At 44.7% G+C, this 18974-nt stretch overlaps 2 protein-coding genes across 10 annotated transcripts in view; one reads left to right on the top strand and one right to left on the bottom strand.

The window, feature by feature from the left end:
* HACD4 (3-hydroxyacyl-CoA dehydratase 4) overlaps positions 1–622 on the top strand; it is a 33616-nt gene extending 32994 nt beyond the window's left edge. For all 4 annotated transcript variants that reach the window (XM_056520145.1, XM_056520165.1, XM_056520175.1 and 1 more), the window contains one exon: positions 308–622. The gene's annotated coding sequence lies outside the window, so the exon portion shown is untranslated. The remainder of the gene's footprint in view (positions 1–307) is intronic.
* A 2106-nt stretch (positions 623–2728) lies between these two features.
* The window catches only part of FOCAD (focadhesin), a 156058-nt gene continuing 139812 nt past the window's right edge, over positions 2729–18974 (bottom strand). For 5 of the 6 annotated variants that reach the window (XM_056520096.1, XM_056520116.1, XM_056520106.1 and 2 more), the window contains exons 38-44: positions 9898–10158; positions 9183–9272; positions 8877–9054; positions 5812–5909; positions 5429–5671; positions 4035–4110; positions 2729–3056 (exon numbers count right to left, since the gene is read on the bottom strand). In XM_056520096.1, coding sequence (XP_056376071.1) covers positions 2983–3056; positions 4035–4110; positions 5429–5671; positions 5812–5909; positions 8877–9054; positions 9183–9272; positions 9898–10158 — 1020 coding nt within the window. In that variant the 3' untranslated portion in view covers positions 2729–2982. The remainder of the gene's footprint in view (positions 3057–4034; positions 4111–5428; positions 5672–5811; positions 5910–8876; positions 9055–9182; positions 9273–9897; positions 10159–18974) is intronic. The other variant, XR_008843987.1, reaches the window with a different exon arrangement.

The raw sequence follows: 18974 nt of genomic DNA, 5'->3' as shown, positions 1-18974 counted from the left end.
CCTAAAGGCATCCTTTATACACCTTCAATAGGCTGAAAGTTCCTTTAGCCAACAGTTCTCTCTCCCGATTTGCTTATACATGTGAATATTCAGCACGGCTGGAGACAGAAAGGGTAATGTGATACCAGAAAGCTCTGGCAGTAGCTTATCCTTCTATAAAACAAGAGAGCCAACGTGCCAAACATCTGCCTGTGGAGAGTCGGGAGGCTCCCATGAAACTAAGATAGTTGGCAAGTCCCACCAAAGTCGTGTATAGGGACTGTTTTTATTTTGTTTACTGTTTTTGTTTACTGTTTTTATTTTGCAGTATTGGACTTGGACGATAAGTGTTGACTTGTTGTTACTGCTGAACATCTGTTACAAAGCTGAGAGGAGCTAATATTCCACCTGTTTACATCATTTCCTAAAACTGGTATTTGTTCATGCTTAACATGCAGTCTTAAAAAACGGAAAGGTTCAATTAAATGAACCTTGGGTATAATTGTAATACTAATAATATTCATTTTAAAGATGAAAAGTGGAAATCACTTTGTAAGTGTTAAATAAACATATTGCATAATGACTATGTTTATGATCAATGCTACATAATAATTGCTTGCTGTATAAAAATAAAACTTTGCACTTAAACAAAAAAGTTTGTTTTTATGGTTTTATATAGTATGACTATCCATTACATTATAAACATAGCTTGCAATGAAGCAACGAATTATAAGGCATTCTCAAAAGGGCTTAAAGGGGTACTTTGTTGAATTTATTTTTTTTTTAAATCAACTGTTGCCAGAAAGTCTAACAGATTTGTAAATTACTTCTATTAAAAAATCTTAATCCTTCCAGTACTTATTAGCTGCTGAATACTACAGAATAAATTATTTTCTTTTTCGAACACAGAGCTCCCTGCTGACATCAATGTCCATTTTAAAAACTGTCCAGAGTAGGAGAAAATCCCCATAGCAAACTAATGCTGCTGTGGACAGTTCCTAAAATGGACAGAGATGTCAGCAGAGAGCACTGTGCTCATGATGTCAGCAGAGAGTTCTGTGTTCCAGAAATAAAAGAATTTCCTCTGTAGTATTCAGCAGCTAATAAGTACTGGAAGGATTAAGACTTCTTAATAGAAGTAATTTACAAATCTGTTTAACTTTCTGGCACCAGTTGATTTAAAAAAAAAAAAAAGTTTTCCACAGGAGTACCCCTTTAACCCCTTAAGGACTCAGCCCATTTTGGCCTTAAGGACTCAGACAATTACATTTTTACGTTTTCATTTTTTCCTCCTCGCCTTCTAAAAATCATAACTCTTTTATATTTTCATCTACAGACTAGTATGAGGGCTTGTTTTTTGCGCGGCCAGTTGTCCTTTGTAATGACATCACTCATTATATCATAAAATGTATGGCGCAACCAAAAAACACTATTTTTGTGGGGAAATTAAAACGAAAAACGCAATTTTGCTAATTTTGGAAGGTTTTGTTTTCACGCCGTACAATTTATGGTAAAAATGACGTGTGTTCTTTATTCTGAGGGTCAATACGATTAAAATGATACCCATTATTACGTACTTTTATATTATTGTTGCGCTTAAAAAAAATCACAAACTTTTTAACCAAATTAGTACGTTTATAATCCCTTTATTTTGATGACCTATAACTTTTTTATTTTTCCGTATAAGCGGCGGTATGGGGGCTCATTTTTTGCGCCATGATCTGTACTTTTTTTTGATACCACATTTGCATATAAAAAACTTTTAATACATTTTTTATAATTTTTTTTTTAATAAAATGTATTAAAAAAGTAGGAATTTTGGACTTTTAAAATTTTTTTTCGTTCACGCCGTTCACCGTACGGGATCATTAACATTTTATTTTAATAGTTCCGACATTTACGCACGCGGCGATACCAAATATGTCTATAAAAAATGTTTTTTACGCTTTTTGGGGGTAAAATAGGAAAAAAATGACATTTTACTTTTTTATTGGGGGAGGGGATTTTTCACTTTTTTTTTACTTTTACTTTTAAATTTTTTTACATTTTTTTTTACACTTGAATAGTCCCCATAGTGGACTATTCATAGCAATACCATGATTGCTAATACTGATCTGTTCTATGTATAGGACATAGAACAGATCAGTATTATCGGTCATCTCCTGCTCTGGTCTGCTCGATCACAGACCAGAGCAGGAGACGCCGGGAGCCGCACGGAGGAAGGAGAGGGGACCTCCGTGCGGCGTTATGAATGATCGGATCCCCGCAGCAGCGCTGCGGGCGATCCGATCGTTCATTTTAATCGCGAACTGCCGCAGATGCCGGGATCTGTATTGATCCCGGCACCTGAGGGGTTAATGGCGGACGCCCGCGAGATCGCGGGCGTCGGCCATTGCCGGCGGGTCCCTGGCTGCGATCAGCAGCCGGGATCAGCCGCGCATGACACGGGCATCGCTCCGATGCCCGCGGTTATGCTTAGGACGTAAATGTACGTCCTGGTGCGTTAAGTACCACCTCACCAGGACGTACATTTACGTCCTGCGTCCTTAAGGGGTTAAAAACGTACCTCTTATCCCCAAAACAAGGGATAAGTGCCTGATCACCAGGGAGTCTTCTGGGACCCACTGTAATCTCCAGAATGTGGTCTCGATTCTCCAAGCTGCATGGTCGGAAGGGGGGGACATTTTTAAGTACTGGAATACCGCTCTTCAACGTAATTATACAGATGTTTTGAAAATAACTGTATAGATACAATAACAGACTTGAATTGAATATCTTTATTTTGACTAAGGTACAAGTGCTGTAAAAATAAATACATTATTTTGATGATTATTAAATACAGCTGACTTTAAATTGAAAGGACACTTTTTTTTTTTTTTTCAAAAACAGTTTGCCATTTTACATTTTCAGAAAATGTTACCCATCAACATGGCTTCATTCAATAACCAGACTTGAAAATGAACGATTCTTGAGCCATATGCTGATATATGAAACAGAAGAAAATTACCAGCCATAAGCTCTAGTCCACACTGCTTTCCTCTTAAACTCTTGAAGACCTCTCAAGTTAAAAAGAGAAGCTGAAAGAAAAAAAGAATACTTTATCCTAGTCATAGCCATGAAGCAATATATATCTAAAAAGCCATATCCTCTGCTTAAATTACATGTTCAAATAATGGTATAAGGGCTTGTTTACCCAAGCGGATTTTGCTGCAGATTTTTAGAGATGAGCGAACTTACAGTAAATTCGATTCGTCACGAACTTCTCGGCTCGGCAGTTGATAACTTATCCTGCATAAATTAGTTCAGCTTTCAGGTGCTCCGGTGGGCTGGAAAAGGTGGATACAGTCCTAGGAGACTCTTTCCTAGGAATGTATCCACCTTTTCCAGCCCATCGGAGCACCTGAAGCTGAACTAATTTACGCAGGATAAGTCATCAACTGCCGAGCCGAGAAGTTCGTGACGAATCGAATTTACTGTAAGTTCGCTCATCTCTACAGATTTTAGTGTGGATATTGCTGCAGATTTTCAGCTGCTTATTTTCTACAGCTTTTTTTCTGCTGCTTATTTTTTGCTGGTAAGTCAATGATAAAATAAGCAGCATAAAATAAGCAGCTGAAAATAAAAAGCAGAAACTAAAAAAGCAGCAGATTAGCTGTTGAAAATCGGCACAAAAATCCGCTCGTGTGAATGAGCCCTAAGGGTAGGGTAACACGTGCATATTTTTGCTGCAGATCTGTTGCAGATTTGCTGCCCATTGAAACCTGCTGAAGTACATCTGCAGCAGAAAATATGCATGTGTAAATGCACCCTTTAGGGTACGTTCACACATATGTATTTTCTGCTGTAGGTCTGCTGCAGATTTGCTTTAGCAGATTTTGCTTCCAATTGAAGTTAATGGGCAGCAAAATCTGCAGCAGCAAAATCTGCAGCACACACTACCTTTGACCCTACCCTTACAGTCTGTAATAGGCTACATGAGTCATGCATCCTGAAAGGTTTCACAATAATAAGACATCATTTTGCATCAAATCATAATTTTTTGTCAGAAGCCATACCTTTTAAAACCATCTTTGATGTCTCTGATAAGGCTCCTTCTGGACTTTCAAGGAGATTCATCATCCAATCAATAAACTGTAAAGGTAAAAAAAAACTACTTAATAATCATGTCTCAAAAAGGGCACTCATTGACATATATAGGCTACGTATTTCTCTAAGTATCTAAGAAATTAGCAAGCAAGTCAGGTTACAGTCTAAGGCTTGGTTGACACTGCTTTTTAGTTTCCGTTTAATGCTGACGTTTTACACACTTGGAAAAGAAAAATCCGTTTTTTGATTGATATATAGTATATAGAAAAATGGATTCAAAGTTGGTTTGATTTTTATGTACATAAAAAGGTGGCGGATTACATTTTTGTAAACCCAGCAGGCAGTGTGAACCCAGCACAGTGACACAGTTCATTAGGAGACTTAGTGGCACTGGCACCATTCATTTTGGGACAAAGGCTGTCCCCCCAATGAAGTGTGCCGCTGTCCCCCCAATGAAGTGTGCCGCTGTCCCCTAATGAAGTGTGCCGCAGTCCCCCTAATGAAGTGTGCTGCTGTCCCCCCAATGAAGTGTGCTTCTGTCCCCCCAATGAAGTGTGCCGCTGTCCCCCCAATGAAGTGTGCCGCTGTCCCCCCTAATGAAGTGTGCCGCTGTCCCCCCAATGAAGTGTGCCGCTGTCCCCTAATGAAGTGTGCCGCAGTCCCCCTAATGAAGTGTGCTGCTGTCCCCCCAATGAAGTGTGCTGCTGTCCCCCCAATGAAGTGTGCCGCTGTCCCCCCAATGAAGTGTGCCGCTGTCCCCCCTAATGAAGTGTGCCGCTGTCCCCCCAATGAAGTGTGCCGCTGTCCCCTTAATGAAGTGTGCCGCTGTCCCCTAATGAAGTGTGCCGCTGTCCCCCTAGGCTACAGTATGTTATGATAAAACATTTAGGGGGTCAGTGTATGGAAATATAATATTTAGGGGTACAGTGTTTGGAATTACATTAGGTGCACAGTGTAACAATATTTGGAGCTAGTATAGAGGGTAAAGACCCAAAGGGCTCTGGGCAGCAAACTCTGCATAGTTGAGACATAGCTGGAGGAAGTCTTCATGGCACCGAATGAAGAAGATAAGGAAAAGTGACCAACTCCGATCAGAGAAGAAGTCACCTGTGAGTCCCATATGTAAATGTTTATTCTGCCTTTGACTGCATCTGACGAGCTGTACATTTACATCCTATTCCCTACATCCAAGCACATTTTACAATTTGAATTATTAATACTTAATCATTTTATACAACAGGCAGTGCCGTTCTGATGCATGGCAGTGCAGTTCAGCTTGGCCCTTCACCTGACAGTAGACTTGAATAAAAGTAGTTGTGCACCCCAGACATAGAAATTCATTTTGTGAAAATAAAATTTATACCTTCTGAGCATGTTCCTTCCAAGGTTCTTTTGCTAAAAGTGACTGTAAGCTTGCTGGTAATGTGGTAAAACATTCATTTACAGCCAACATGTCTACAGAATGCTTGCCCAAAGAACCAATGCTAAATTGTAATTCATGACTGCATGCCAACCAGCTACCATGGATCCCAAGGAGTAAAGGAGTAGCATGATCACCCCAGGCCACTACGGATGCTGCAAAAACACGTAGCAGAAAATCTAATCCCTAAACAGGAAAAGAAAAACTAGTATAATAAATAAGGCTGGGAATAGCAGAGGGAACAAGTCATTAAAAATATTAGACCACTTAGCATTTAAATCTTGATCATTCAACTATTCCATTTAGAAAACATAAATGTACTCTACCTCACTTAGAAGAACATTTTGCAAAGGTGTGGACTTATAAGCTATGTTTCTTATTAAACTGATCAAATCCAGTAGCCAGTCCAATCTCTTCAAAATGCCTAAAAAACAAGCCACAGCAGAATATGTAAAATATAAAAAAAAAAAAGGAGATTTTTTAACACTTTCCGTAAAATCTCTTTCTCGAAGGATCCATTGGGGGACACAGACCGTGGGTGTATGCTGCTGTCTCTAGGAGATGTGACACTATGGCAACAAAAACAGTTGGCTCCTCCCAGCAGGATATACCCGCCTTCAGGCTCTGAGCTAATCAGTTTAAGTTCCAGAGCAATAGGAGGAGACTAACAGGTCAAGAAAAAACCCAAACTGTCCGAGAACCAGAAGAAAAAACATAACTGAACACACCCTCGGACAGAGAACCAAGGAAAATCCCAAAAGGGTGGGAGCTGTTTCCCCCAATGGATCCTTTGAGAAACAGATTTTACGGTAAGTTTTCTCTATCGGCTCCATTGGGGGACACAGACCGTGGGAAGATAAGCAGTCAGGCAGACGGCCGTTCCACTGCCGCCTGCAACACTTTACGGCCCAGACTAGCATCAGCCGATGCGAAGGTATGAACTCGGTAGAACCTCGAGAAAGTGTGCAAAGATGACCAGGTAGCCGCCTTGCAAATCTGTGAGGCCGAGGCTCTATTCTGGAGAGCCCAGGATGCCTCAAAAGAATGGGTAGAATGGGCCACAACCCTGAAAGGAGAAATCATTCCCTTACAGCAATAGGCCTCCGAAATGACAGACCGAATCCACTGAGAAATGATGGCCTTGGAAGCAGGTTGTCCCTTGCGACGACCTTCCATAAGGACAAAAAAGGAATCCCACTGACGAAACGAAGAAATGATGGAGAGATAAGACCGAACAGCCTGAACTACATCCAGCTTGTGTAGTAAGCGCTCCTTAGAATGAGAAGGAGCAGGACAAAAAGACGGGAGGACAATGTCTTCATTGAGATGAAAGGCCAAAACCACCTTAGGCAAAAAGGAGGGATCTGGCCGGAAAACAACCTTGTCTTGGTAGATCAACAGAAACGGAGAACGGCAGGAGAGAGCTGCCAATTCAGACACCCTCCGGATGGAGGTGATAGCAACAAGAAACGCCACTTTCCAAGAAAGGAGGTGGAGAGACACCTCTCTAAGGGGCTCAAAGAGTGCACCCTGGAGAGCACTCAGAACCAAATTCAAGTCCCAAGGGTAGAAGGTGAGGGAGAGAAGGTGGCCGCTAAGGAGGAAAGGCGTGCGCCACTCCTTGCAGGAAGGTCGGGACAAGAGGATTAGAAGCCAGGGGCCTCTGGAAAGAACAGTAAGGGCCGAAACCTGACCTTTAAGGGAACTGAGAGACAACCCCAGTTCGAAACCAGACCTTTAAGGGAACTGAGAGACAACCCCAGTTCCAACCCCGACTGCAAAAAAAGAGAAGACGGAGAACCGAGAAGGTCACCGGGGAGAAGTTCTGAGCTTCACACCAACGAAAATAAGACCGCCCAGTGCCCGGTGGTAAATTCCTGCGGAGGAGGGCTTACTAGCCTTGAGCATGGTGTGAATGACTTGGGAAGAGAACCCGCAGGTCCTCAAAACCGCGGTCTCAACCGCCACACCGTCAAATGCAGCGACTGTAAATTGGGGTGGCAAAGAGGACCCTGAAAGAGTAGATCCGGGCGGAGCGGAAGGTGCAGAGGAGCGTCGTCCCGGAGCCTGACTACGACGGCGTAACACAAACTTCGGGGCCAAACTGAAGCTATCAGAATGGCGGGGACGTCCCCTGTTTTGAGCTTCCTCAGAAGCCTGGGAAGGAGAGCAAGGAGAGAAAACAGAGAGGACAGAGGAAACCCACCCCAAGGAATCCCAATGGCAGCCACGGCTAGAGCCAGGGTGTCCCGGGACCTCGACCAGCCAGCCTCATAAACCTGAAAAGGTGGGCAAAAACTGGGGGTCTCCAGAGGTTGCAAGTCCTTGCACCTAGGGGAGAAAGGGAAATGTACTTACCTCAGTCAGAAGAACTTAACTAATGGAGTCTTCAGTGAAGTCTTCAGTCAGCTTTAGTTACCTGCATCCCGCCTGGCTGCTATGCGCGAGCGAGGTGGGCAGGTAAATAGAGGGACCCGGGACCCTGACCGTTGGCGAGGGGGGTTAACAGCGCATATGCGCAATGTCTGTGCCCCCTCACTCGCAATGGGGAAATGAGGAATCGCAGTCCCAGAGTCCCCACCTGAAAAAAGAAAAGGAATAAAAAACTAACACGTCCCTATACTAGGAAAACAAAAAAAACAGAAGACCTGGTCTGGAGCAATCCAGACCATGTCCATCTCCTTCAGACACTAAACTTAAACTGATTAGCTCAGAGCTTGAAGGCGGGTATATCCGGCTGGGAGGAGCCAACTGTTTTTGTTGCCATAGTGTCACATCTCCTAGAGACAGCAGCATACACCCACGGTCTGTGTCCCCCAATGGAGCCGATAGAGAAATAAGTGTTTACAGATGTAGAAATAAGTACATTACAAAAACATGCTGTTACCAAACCTGTTATGAAATGTATACCAACTGAAAAGAAGAATGTAATGCTGAGACATTAAAGTGAAACTATCACCAGTTTTATGCTGCCCAAACCATGGGATCCCGACACATAACAATTTACTCTATAATACCCGGGCATTTCAGAAAAATGATAAAAATACAGTAAGGATCCAGGTAACTAGACGTTGGGGCAGGTCCTGGTGGCTGCACTGATGTGTCTCTCCTTATCTCCCTCTGAGTTTTTTCAAAAAACTAAAAAAAGGGGTCTGGATAACACCTTGAAGTATTGAGTTATAAACAAATATATACTAACAACACCTTCAATCATATGGTGATTATAAGCAAAACTATATAAGCCCCAACTTTTCAAAAACACCAATGAAAAAATGCATAAAAAATACCAAGGTGTGAAAGATTCCTTGTTTTCTTCTAAACTTCTATAACATTCATTGCTTTCCAAGCATACAGACAGATTAGGTTATCTTTAATTAAAGTATTATTATACCTGTATTCGGGTGGCTTAAAACTCTTGCTTGATAGAAAGTCTGTAATAACATCCAGAGAATGGTCTGCTTATCTTTGCACTGCACAGCTACTTCGATCACTTCCCTTAAGTATGACAGTGGCAGACGTCCTTGAGAGATGAGATACACTCGAACAAAAGTAGGCTTTACAATGTTGTCCTGAAGTTACAGTCATTAAAGCAAAAGTGAAAATAGAAAGTAATAAGAAGATAAATAAAATATGTTTTACAATGGAAATGAACTTTAGGAAGAAGACCGAGCAGTTACTTTGCGATTTAGGATTTTACCTTGGAAATACAGCAAATTCTTTCAACTTCACTGTCTGCCATTTCCAATATGCATTTTGCGACTTCAACGTACATCCCCATGTTTGCCCTCTGTATATGTAAAAACATAAGAAAGGTGCTGTCCTCATAATAAGGAATTGATGTTTCCTGCATTTACTTGCATGCATACTCAATGAAATGTACAGAGCCTGATTCCCTAGCATCATGGGGCAAGCGTATTCAGAGTGATCAAGATCATATCCTGTTAGTAATAATCTATGCAACAATAAAAAAAATATGTTTTATTCAGTTAATTTGGAAGAGATAACTAAGGTTTTTCAGGAAAATCTCACAGTTAATCCTATGGCTCCATGTGCAATAAAAGAACAAAAGCCTATATACTGACCACACCTGCCTCCCCGGCGCTGCAGTTATCATAGCTTCCAGTCTCTGCTCCCATATTAATGTTCCTTCTTCCAATGACTTCCGCTCCTCATTCAGCCAATCACTGAGCAAAGCAGGATGTCATCAGAAGAAGGAAGCACAACACAGGCACAAAGACCGGAGGATATGACAGCTGCAGCGCCGGGGAAGAAGGTGAGGTAAGTATGTGGGCTTTTGTAGTTTTATTGCACTGGAAGTCTTAGGGTAAACTATGAGGTTTTCTTGTTATGCCTCTTTAATGGTGGGCAGCCCATGTATGAGTGTATATGTAGTTCAGCATTGAATAGTTTACCTGAATCTCGTCTGGTAATAGCTGGTACAGTCTTTCTATAGTTTTACTCAGGAAACTCCAGCAATGTTGTGGAGGGTTGGGAAGCTTCATAGCCTCAGTCAGACCCAGCAATATCTTATTTGCCATCTCCACATCCAATGTCTTATTTCGGGGCTCAAACTGTGAAATCATGAACACATCAGCAAAGGTCTGTAGCTTATCCTCAGAGACATGTTTCATCCAGAGCGACAGAGAGGTAACCATGTATGAGCGGGTTGTGACCTGCAATGTAAACAATTACCTAAATGCTGAAGTTATGAAAGGGTGGGGGCGAATTGAAGAATTAGATGGAAAAAAACATGCATATTTAATACCAAGCCAGATTCCAAATATTCTGCCAAAAATCACATAGAAATACAATGTACTAATACATACAAGTACCATCAGGTAATGGATGATAAAAGTTTATTATAAAAGATAGGCCAAAATTTAGTGGCTCTTGCGGTGTAATAAATCTGGCACATCTTTAGAGTGTCTAGTCTAAGATTAAAGCAACTACTGTTTGGCTTTCTTTCCTCTAAAACGCTACACCACAATTTTAGTGCACACAGTAGAATATCAAACACAGCCCCTTTCAATTGAAGTCACAGTCCTCTCTGTTTAACCAACCCCCCTTTGCCATCTGAGACACAAAAGTACTTTGCTCCATTCAGGTTTCCCTCAACCTTGACCATTCCCCCTGTCTCAGCTGCTGAAAAACACCCCCACAACATGATGCTGCCACCACTATGCTTCAATGTAGGGATGGTATTGGGCAGGTGATGAGCAATGCCTGGTTTCCTGCAGACTTGACAGTTAGAATTGAGGCCAAAAATTTCAATCTTGGTTACATCAGTCCATATATTCCTTTGGGTACTTTTTTGCAAACTCTGGGCAGACTTTTGTGTGTATTTTACTGCATGGAATAGCCTTCCTGCAGAAGTGGTCGCTGCAAATACAGTGAAGGAGTTTAAACATGCATGGGATAAGCATAAGGCTATCCTTCATATAAGATAGGGCCTGGGACTATTCATAGGATTCAGATTATTGGGCAGACTAGATGGGCCACATGGTTCTTATCTGCCGACACATTCTATGTTTCTATGAGAGGTCCTTTTCTGGCCACTCTTCCCTAAAGCCCAGATTGGTGGAGTGTTTCAGTGATGTTTGACCTTCTGGAAGTTTCTCTCATCTGCACACAGGATCTTTGTAGCTCAGCCATTGGGTTATTGGTCACTGCTCCTACCAAGGCCCTTTTCCCCCAATTACATAGTTATGGCGTATCGGGTGAAGATTGATCGGGGGAAAACTGATTATTATCAAAATAACAAAATGTGAATAAAGTGAAAGGGTCTGAAGACTTTCTGAATGCATTGTAACTGTAAAGCATTGACCAACTCTATATTAAACCCTTGCCGCAAATGGACATTCAATAACGTCCATCTGCAGCTCCTGAGGTATGACACGTGCTCAGCAGGTGAGCGCGCATCATACCCAGTGGGTCCTGGTTGCTACTGTGTAAATAAAAATAAACATATGTGGTATCGGCACGAACGTAAATGTCCAAACTATAAAAATATAAAGTTAATTAAATTGCGTATTTTTGGTCACTTTTTATATAATGAAAAAATGAATAAAAAGCTATCAAAAAGCCTGATCAATACAAAAATGGTACCGATAAAAACTTCAGATCACATCGCAAAAAATGAGCCCTCATACCGTCCCCATATGCAGTAAAATAAAGTTATAGGGGTCAGAAGATGACAATTTTAAACATAATCATTTTCGTGCATGTAGTTATGATTTTTTCCACAAGTATAACAAAATCAAACCTATATAAGTAGAGTATCATATTAAAAGACAACTGTAGTGGTCAAAAATCCCTGCCCAAATGTTCCCCAAACAAAAGTTACACAATTCAGTCAATTAGTTCTATTTACCTATATGCAGCCGTTTCTGAGATATTAGAGTTGCCAGCATAGCCCAGTAGTCCTGCGTCCGTCCCCTAATCATTACATTGCAGCCGCCATCTTGGGGACGGAGATCTCTTCCTCCCAGCAGTGTTTGTGCTCCCCCTAGCCTCTGTCAGCTCCTCCCTGCTTATGCATATGCATGAGCGGGTGCTTTCTGAGGCAGCCATAGGCTCATCCTCAGGAACGCCCCTATCTATAAGATTCAAGCAGGGGGAGAATGAGGACGTCCACAGCTCCTCCCCCCTCCCCTGCTCTGTCTACATAGGACCTCACTTATCACGGGGAGGATTCAAGTTATCACGGGGGAAACACAGAGCAAACCACAGAGCAGGGAGGGGAGGGGAGGACGTGTGTGTGAAGGAGACATATTACACTGCAGGAGCTGGTGGTGTATAGACTACAGGGAATAAATATCATACTGGAGATGATTCTGTGTGTGAGAGGGGGGGGGGACTACTGAATGACACATGCTGGGAGTTGTAGTCCCTGTTCTGCGTGTGTGTATGCCAGTGTTTCCCAACCAGGGAATGCTGGGAGTAGTAGTTTTGCAACATCTGGAGGCACCCTGGTTGGGAAACACTGGTGTATGAACTGCAACTCCCAGGAGACTACTGATACAATAGAGGAGTTGGTGAACTACAACTCCCGGGAGACTACAGAGATACAATATAGGTGTTGGTGAACTACAACTCCCAGGAAACTACAGAGATACAATAGAGGTGTTGGTGAACTACAACTCCCAGGAGACTACAGAGATACAATATAGGTGTTGGTGAACTACAACTCCCAGGAAACTACAGAGATACAATAGAGGTGTTGGTGAACTACAACCCCCAGGAAACTACAGAGATACAATAGAGGTGTTGGTGGACTACAACTCCCGGGAGACTACAGAGATACAATATAGGTGTTGGTGAACTACAACTCCCAGGAGACTACAGAGATACAATAGAAGTGTTGGCGAACTGCAACCCCCAGGAAACTACAGAGATACAATACAGGTGTTGGTGAACTACAACTCCCGGGAGACTACAGAGATACAATATAGGTGTTGGTGAACTACAACTCCCAGGAAACTACAGAGGTACAATAGAGGTGTTGGTGAACTACAACCCCCAGGAAACTACAGAGATACAATAGAGGTGTTGGTGAACTACAACTCCCAGGAGGCTACAGAGATACAATAGAGGTGTTGGTGAACTACAACTCCCAGGAGACTACAGAGATACAATATAGGTGTTGATGAACTACAACTCCCAGGAGACTACAGAGATACAATATAGGTGTTGGTGAACTACAACTCCCAGGAGACTACTGATACAATAGAGGAGTTAGTGAACTACAACCCCCAGGAGACTACTGAGATACAATAGAGGTTTTGGTGAACTACAACTCCCGGGAGACTACAGAGATACAATAGAGGTGTTGGTGAACTACAACTCCCGGGAGACTACAGAGATACAATATAGGTGTTGGTGAACTACAACTCCCAGGAAACTACAGAGATACAATAGAGGTGTTGGTGAACTACAACCCCCAGGAAACTACAGAGATACAATAGAGGTGTTGGTGAACTACAACTCCCGGGAGACTACAGAGATACAATATAGGTGTTGGTGAACTACAACTCCCAGGAAACTACAGAGATACAATAGAGGTGTTGGTGAACTACAACTCCCAGGAGACTACTGAGATACAATAGAGGTGTTAGTGAACTACAACTCCCAGGAGACTACATAGATACAATAGAGGTGTTGGTGAACTACAACTCCCAGGAGACTACAGAGATACAATAGAGGTGTTGGTGAACTACAACTCCCAGGAGACTACAGAGATACAATAGAGGTGTTGGTGAACTACAACCCCCAAGATACTACTGATACAATAGAGGAGTTGGTGAACTACAACTCCCAGGAGACTACAGAGATACAATATAGGTGTTGGTGAACTACATCTCCCAGGAGACTACTGATACAATAGAGGAGTTGGTGAACTACAACTCCCAGGAGACTACTTGTGTGATTGAGTGTATACAGGAGAGCCGAGTGTGATTGTGTGTATACAGCAGAGCCGAGTGTGTGATTGTGTGTATACAGCAGAGCCGAGTGTGTGATCGTGTGTATACAGTAGAGCAAAGTGTGTGATCCAGTGTACACAGCAGAGCCTCTGCTCTGTTGTATACACTCGATCACACACTCAGCTCTGCTGTATACACACGATCACACACTCAGCTCTGCTGTATACACACGATCACACACTCAGCTCTGCTGTATACACACAATCACACACTCGGCTCTGCTGTATACACACAACCACACTTGGCTCTCCTGTATACACTCGATCACACACTCAGCTCTGCTGTATACACAAGATCACACACTCGGCCCTGCTGTATACACACAATCACACACTCGGCTCTGCTGTATACTTATGATCACACACTCAGCTCTGCTGTATACATATGATCACACACTCGGCTCTGCTGTATACATATAATCACACACTCGGCTCTGCTTTATACACTCGATCACACACTCGGCTCTTCTGTATACATATGATCACACACTCGACTCTGCTGTAAACACTCGATCACACACCCAGCTCTGCTGTATACACTGGATCACACATGCTGAGATTTGTAGTCTTCCAACAGCTGGAGGCACCACTGCAAATCCAAGCATGCACGAACAGCAGAAAGCTGACAGGGCATGCTGGGATTTGTAGTCTTGCAACAGCTGGAGGCACAAATGCAACTCCAAGCATGCACGTACAGCAGAAAGCTGTCAGGGCATGCTGGGATGTGTAGTCTTGCAACAGCTGGAGTCCCCTCTGCAACTCCAAGCATGCACATACAGAAGAAAGCTGTCAGGGCATGCTGGGATGTGTAGTCTTGCAACAGCTGGAGTCACCTCTGCAATTCCAAGCATGCACATACAGCAGAAAGCTGTCAGGGCATGCTGGGATGTGTAGTCTTGCAACAGCTGGAGGCACCACTGCAACTCCAAGCATGAACGAACAGCAGAAAGCTATCAGGGTATGCTGGGATGTGTAGTCTTGCAACAGCTGGAGTCACCTCTGCAACTCCAAGCATGCACATACAGCAGAAAGCTGACAGGGCATGCTGGGATTTGTAGTCTTGCAACAGCTGGAGGCACCAATGGAATTCCCAGCATGCCCGAACAGCATAAAAAATAACTGGGCATGCTTGGAGTTGGAGTTGTGAAAAAGATGGAGGGGCCCCTATCAGGACAGTTTTATAGAAAAACAATTATGATTTTTACTTTCACTATCCACTTTCCAGTGCAGACACTGCTGATTCTAGCTATTTAGACTGTCTATCTATATAGTTAGGATCTAACATGAGCACGGAGGCAGCTGCTTCATCACTGGACAGGAGCCAGCATGGGGAGGGGGAGATGAGCAGAAGGGGAGGGTATATGCATAGAGCAGGGAGATGTGGGCGTTACAATATAATAATTTGCTCGGGGGATAGAACAGGGGGAGGGCAGCAGCTTACAGGAAGTAAGCACACGGCATGATGGGAGATGTAGTTTTACTTTGACTTCTCCTCAGTAATTTGTGTGCTGATAATGGGAGAACGGCTGGGCCAATTTTGACGGGGGAGACATCGTTGGAAAGGTCTTTCAAAGACCTATTAAATGAAAAAAGTTTTTTTTGCCCAGCACTGCAGATGTCCTTTAATTGTATGGACCTACAGAATAAAGATAAGATGTCATTTTTACCGAAAAATGTACTGAGTAGAAACGGAAGCCCCCAAAAGTAACAAAATAGCTTTTTTTTTTTTTTTTTGCAAAAAGGAGATTTTTGTTTACTTACCGTAAAATCTCTTTCTTGGAGGATCCATTGGGGGACACAGACCGTGGGTGTATGCTGTTGTCTCTAGGAGGTGTGCCACTATGGTAATAAAAAAAGTCGGCTCATCCCAGCAGGATATACCCGCCTTCAGGCCCTGAGCTAATCAGTTTAAGATCCAGAGCAATAGGAGGAGACCAACAGGTCAAGAAAAAACCCAAATTGTCCGAGAACCAGAAGAAAAAAATATAACCGAACACACCCTCGGATAGAGAACCAAAGGAAACCCCAGAAAGGGCGGGAGCTGTCCCCCAATGGATCCTCCGAGAAAGAGATTTTACGGTAAGTAAACAAAAATCTCCTTTTCTCTATCGGCTCCATTGGGGGACACAGACCGTGGGATGTACCAAAGCCGTCCCTTGGGTGGGCAGATAAGCAGTCAGGCAGACTGCCGATCCACTGCCGCCTGCAACACTTTACGACCCAGACTAGCATCAGCCGACGCAAAGATATGAACTCGGTAGAACCTCGAGAAAGTGTGCAAAGACGACCAGGTAGCCGCCTGGTATCTGCGAGGCCGAGGCCCTATTCTGGAGAGCCCAGGATGCCCCAACAGAACGGGTAGAATGAGCCACAACCCTGAAAAGAGGAATCATCCCCTTACAGCCATAGGCTTCCGAAATGGCGGACAGAATCCACCGAGATATGGTGGCCTTGGAAGCAGGTTGTCCCTTACGATGACCTTCCGTAAGGACGAAAAAGGAATCACACTGACGAAACGAAGAAGTGATGGAGAGATAAGACCGAACAGCCTGAACTACATCCAGCTTGTGTAGTAAGCGCTCCTTAGGATGAGAAGGAGCAGGACAAAAAGACGGGAGGACGATGTCCTCATTGAGATGAAAGGCCGAAACCACCTTAGGCGAAAAGGAAGGGTCTGGCCGGAAAACAACCTTGTCCTGGTGGATCACCAGAAACGGAGAACGGCAGGAGAGAGCTGCCAATTCAGAAACCCTCCGGATGGAGGTGATAGCAACAAGAAACGCCACTTTCCAAGAAAGAAGGCGGAGAGACACCTCTCTAAGGGGCTCAAAGGGTTCACCCTGGAGGGCACTCAGAACCAAATTCAAGTCCCAAGGGGGAGAGGGTGATCGATAAGGAGGAACAGCATGCGCCACTCCTTGAAGGAAGGTCCGGACATGAGAATTAGAAGCAAGGGGCCGCTGGAAGAGAATATCAAGGGCCGAAACCTGACCTTTAAGGGAACTGAGAGACAACCCCAGTTCCAACCCTGACTGCAAAAAGGAGAGAAGACGGGGAACCGAGAAGGTTACCAGAGATAAGTCCTGAGCTTCACACCAACGAAAATAAGACCACAAAGTACGGTGGTAAATTCTTGCGGAGGAGGGCTTACGAGCCCTGAGCATGGTGTGAATGACTTGGGAAGAGAACCCGCGGGCCCTCAAAACCGCTGTCTCAAACGCCACGCCGTCAAATGCAGCGACTGTAAATTGGGGTGGAAAAAAGAGGACCCTGAGAGAGCAGGTCCGGACGGAGCGGAAGGCGCAGTGGAGCGTCGTCCAGGAGCCTGACTACGTACCACGACCTTCGGGGCCAATCTGGAGCTACCAGAATGGCGGGGACGTCCTCTGTTTTGAGCTTCCTCAGAACCCTGGGAAGGAGCGGAAGGGGAGTGAACAGATAGGGTAGGGCAAACCCCGCCGTAGGAATCACTAGGGCGTCCACGGCCAGAGCCTGAGGGTCCCGGGACTTGGACACAAAAGGAAGGATCTTCCGATTGTGCCGGAACGTGAAGAGGTCCACGTCCGGAATGCCCCAGAGGTCGCAGAGTTGTGCGAAGACCTCTGGATGTAGAGACCACTTGCCGGGGTCGGGTGAGGACCGACTGAGGAAGTCCGCTTCCCAGTTGAGCACTCTCGGAATGTGAATCACCGAAATGGCCGGAACGTTGCTTTCCACCTGGGTCACCTCGGCCATGGCTGCCGAGCTGCAAGTGCCGCCTTGTCGATTTATGTACGCCACGGCCGTGGAGTTGTCCGACTGGACATGGACAAGACGGGACTGAAGATGGGACTCCCAATGAAGAAGACAAAGAAGAATCACCCGTAATTCCAATATGTTTATCGGAAGACGGGTCTCTCGGGGAGACCAGAGTCCCTGAACCGTCCAATCCCTGAACACTGGCTGGCTGGCTTCCGTTGTAACTACCTGCCAGTGAAGGGGAAGAAATGAACGCCCTTGGAGAAGAAGGGGGGAGCGGAGCCACCAGAGCAGAGACTGACGGACCCTGCGAGGGAGAACAATCCGACAATCGAGGGACAGAGGAGACCTGTTCCATCGAGAGAGAATTGCCAGTTGAAGGGGACGGTAATAAAACTGGGCAAAGGGTATGGCCTCCATAGTTGCCACCATCTGACCCAGGACTTCCATACAAGTGCGGATGGGGACTGAGACCTGGGTCCGAAGGGAGCGGACCCCCGACAGAAGCGGCAGACGTTTGTCCGGCGGGAGGCAAATTCGGGCAGAGGCCGTGTCGAATCGAAGTCCCAAGAAGGTTAGAGACTGGGTAGGACGGAGGACTGACTTGTCCCGGTTGACCATCCACCCGTAGCGATCCAGAGTGTGGAGAGTGACGTCCAGATTCTCCAGAGTCTGGGCTCTGGTTGGAGCCTTGATGAGAAGGTTGTCCAGGTAGAGTATCACCGAGATTCCCCTCGACCGTAACAGGCCCATCACTGGCGCAAGGATCTTTGTAAAGACCCGAGGAGCCATGGCTAGACCAAAGGGGAGGGCTCCGAATTGAAAATGCCCCTCCGGGAACTGCAAAGCGGAGGTACCGATGATGGTCTGGAAATATTGCCACATGGAGGTAGGCATCCTTGATGTCCACCGATGAAAGGAACTCCCCTTGTTCCAGGGACGCCACCACCAAACGGAGAGATTCCATTCGGAAGTGGCGGATAAGAAGATGACGGTTGAGACGCTTGAGGTCTAGGATTGGTCGCACAGAACCGTCCTTCTTGGGAACCACAAAAAGATTGGAATAGAAACCCCGAAACCGTTCCCCTGGAGGAACGGGAACGATAACCCCCTGGAGAAGCAGAGACTGGAGAGCCGCTCGAAATTGCTTCACCAGAGAAGGAGACCGGGGGGCCCGGGATTGAAAAAAGCGATCCCTTGGAAGGGAGGCGAATTCGATTCGGTAACCGTTGGACACCACGTCCCCGACCCAAGAGTCCTGAATTTGTGAGG

Source organism: Hyla sarda, chromosome 1 (genome assembly GCF_029499605.1).
Source record: "Hyla sarda isolate aHylSar1 chromosome 1, aHylSar1.hap1, whole genome shotgun sequence".
Classification (NCBI taxonomy): Eukaryota; Metazoa; Chordata; class Amphibia; order Anura; family Hylidae; genus Hyla; species Hyla sarda.
The sequence above is the reverse complement of the archived record's forward strand: the minus strand, read 5'-3'. Positions and strand labels throughout refer to the sequence as shown.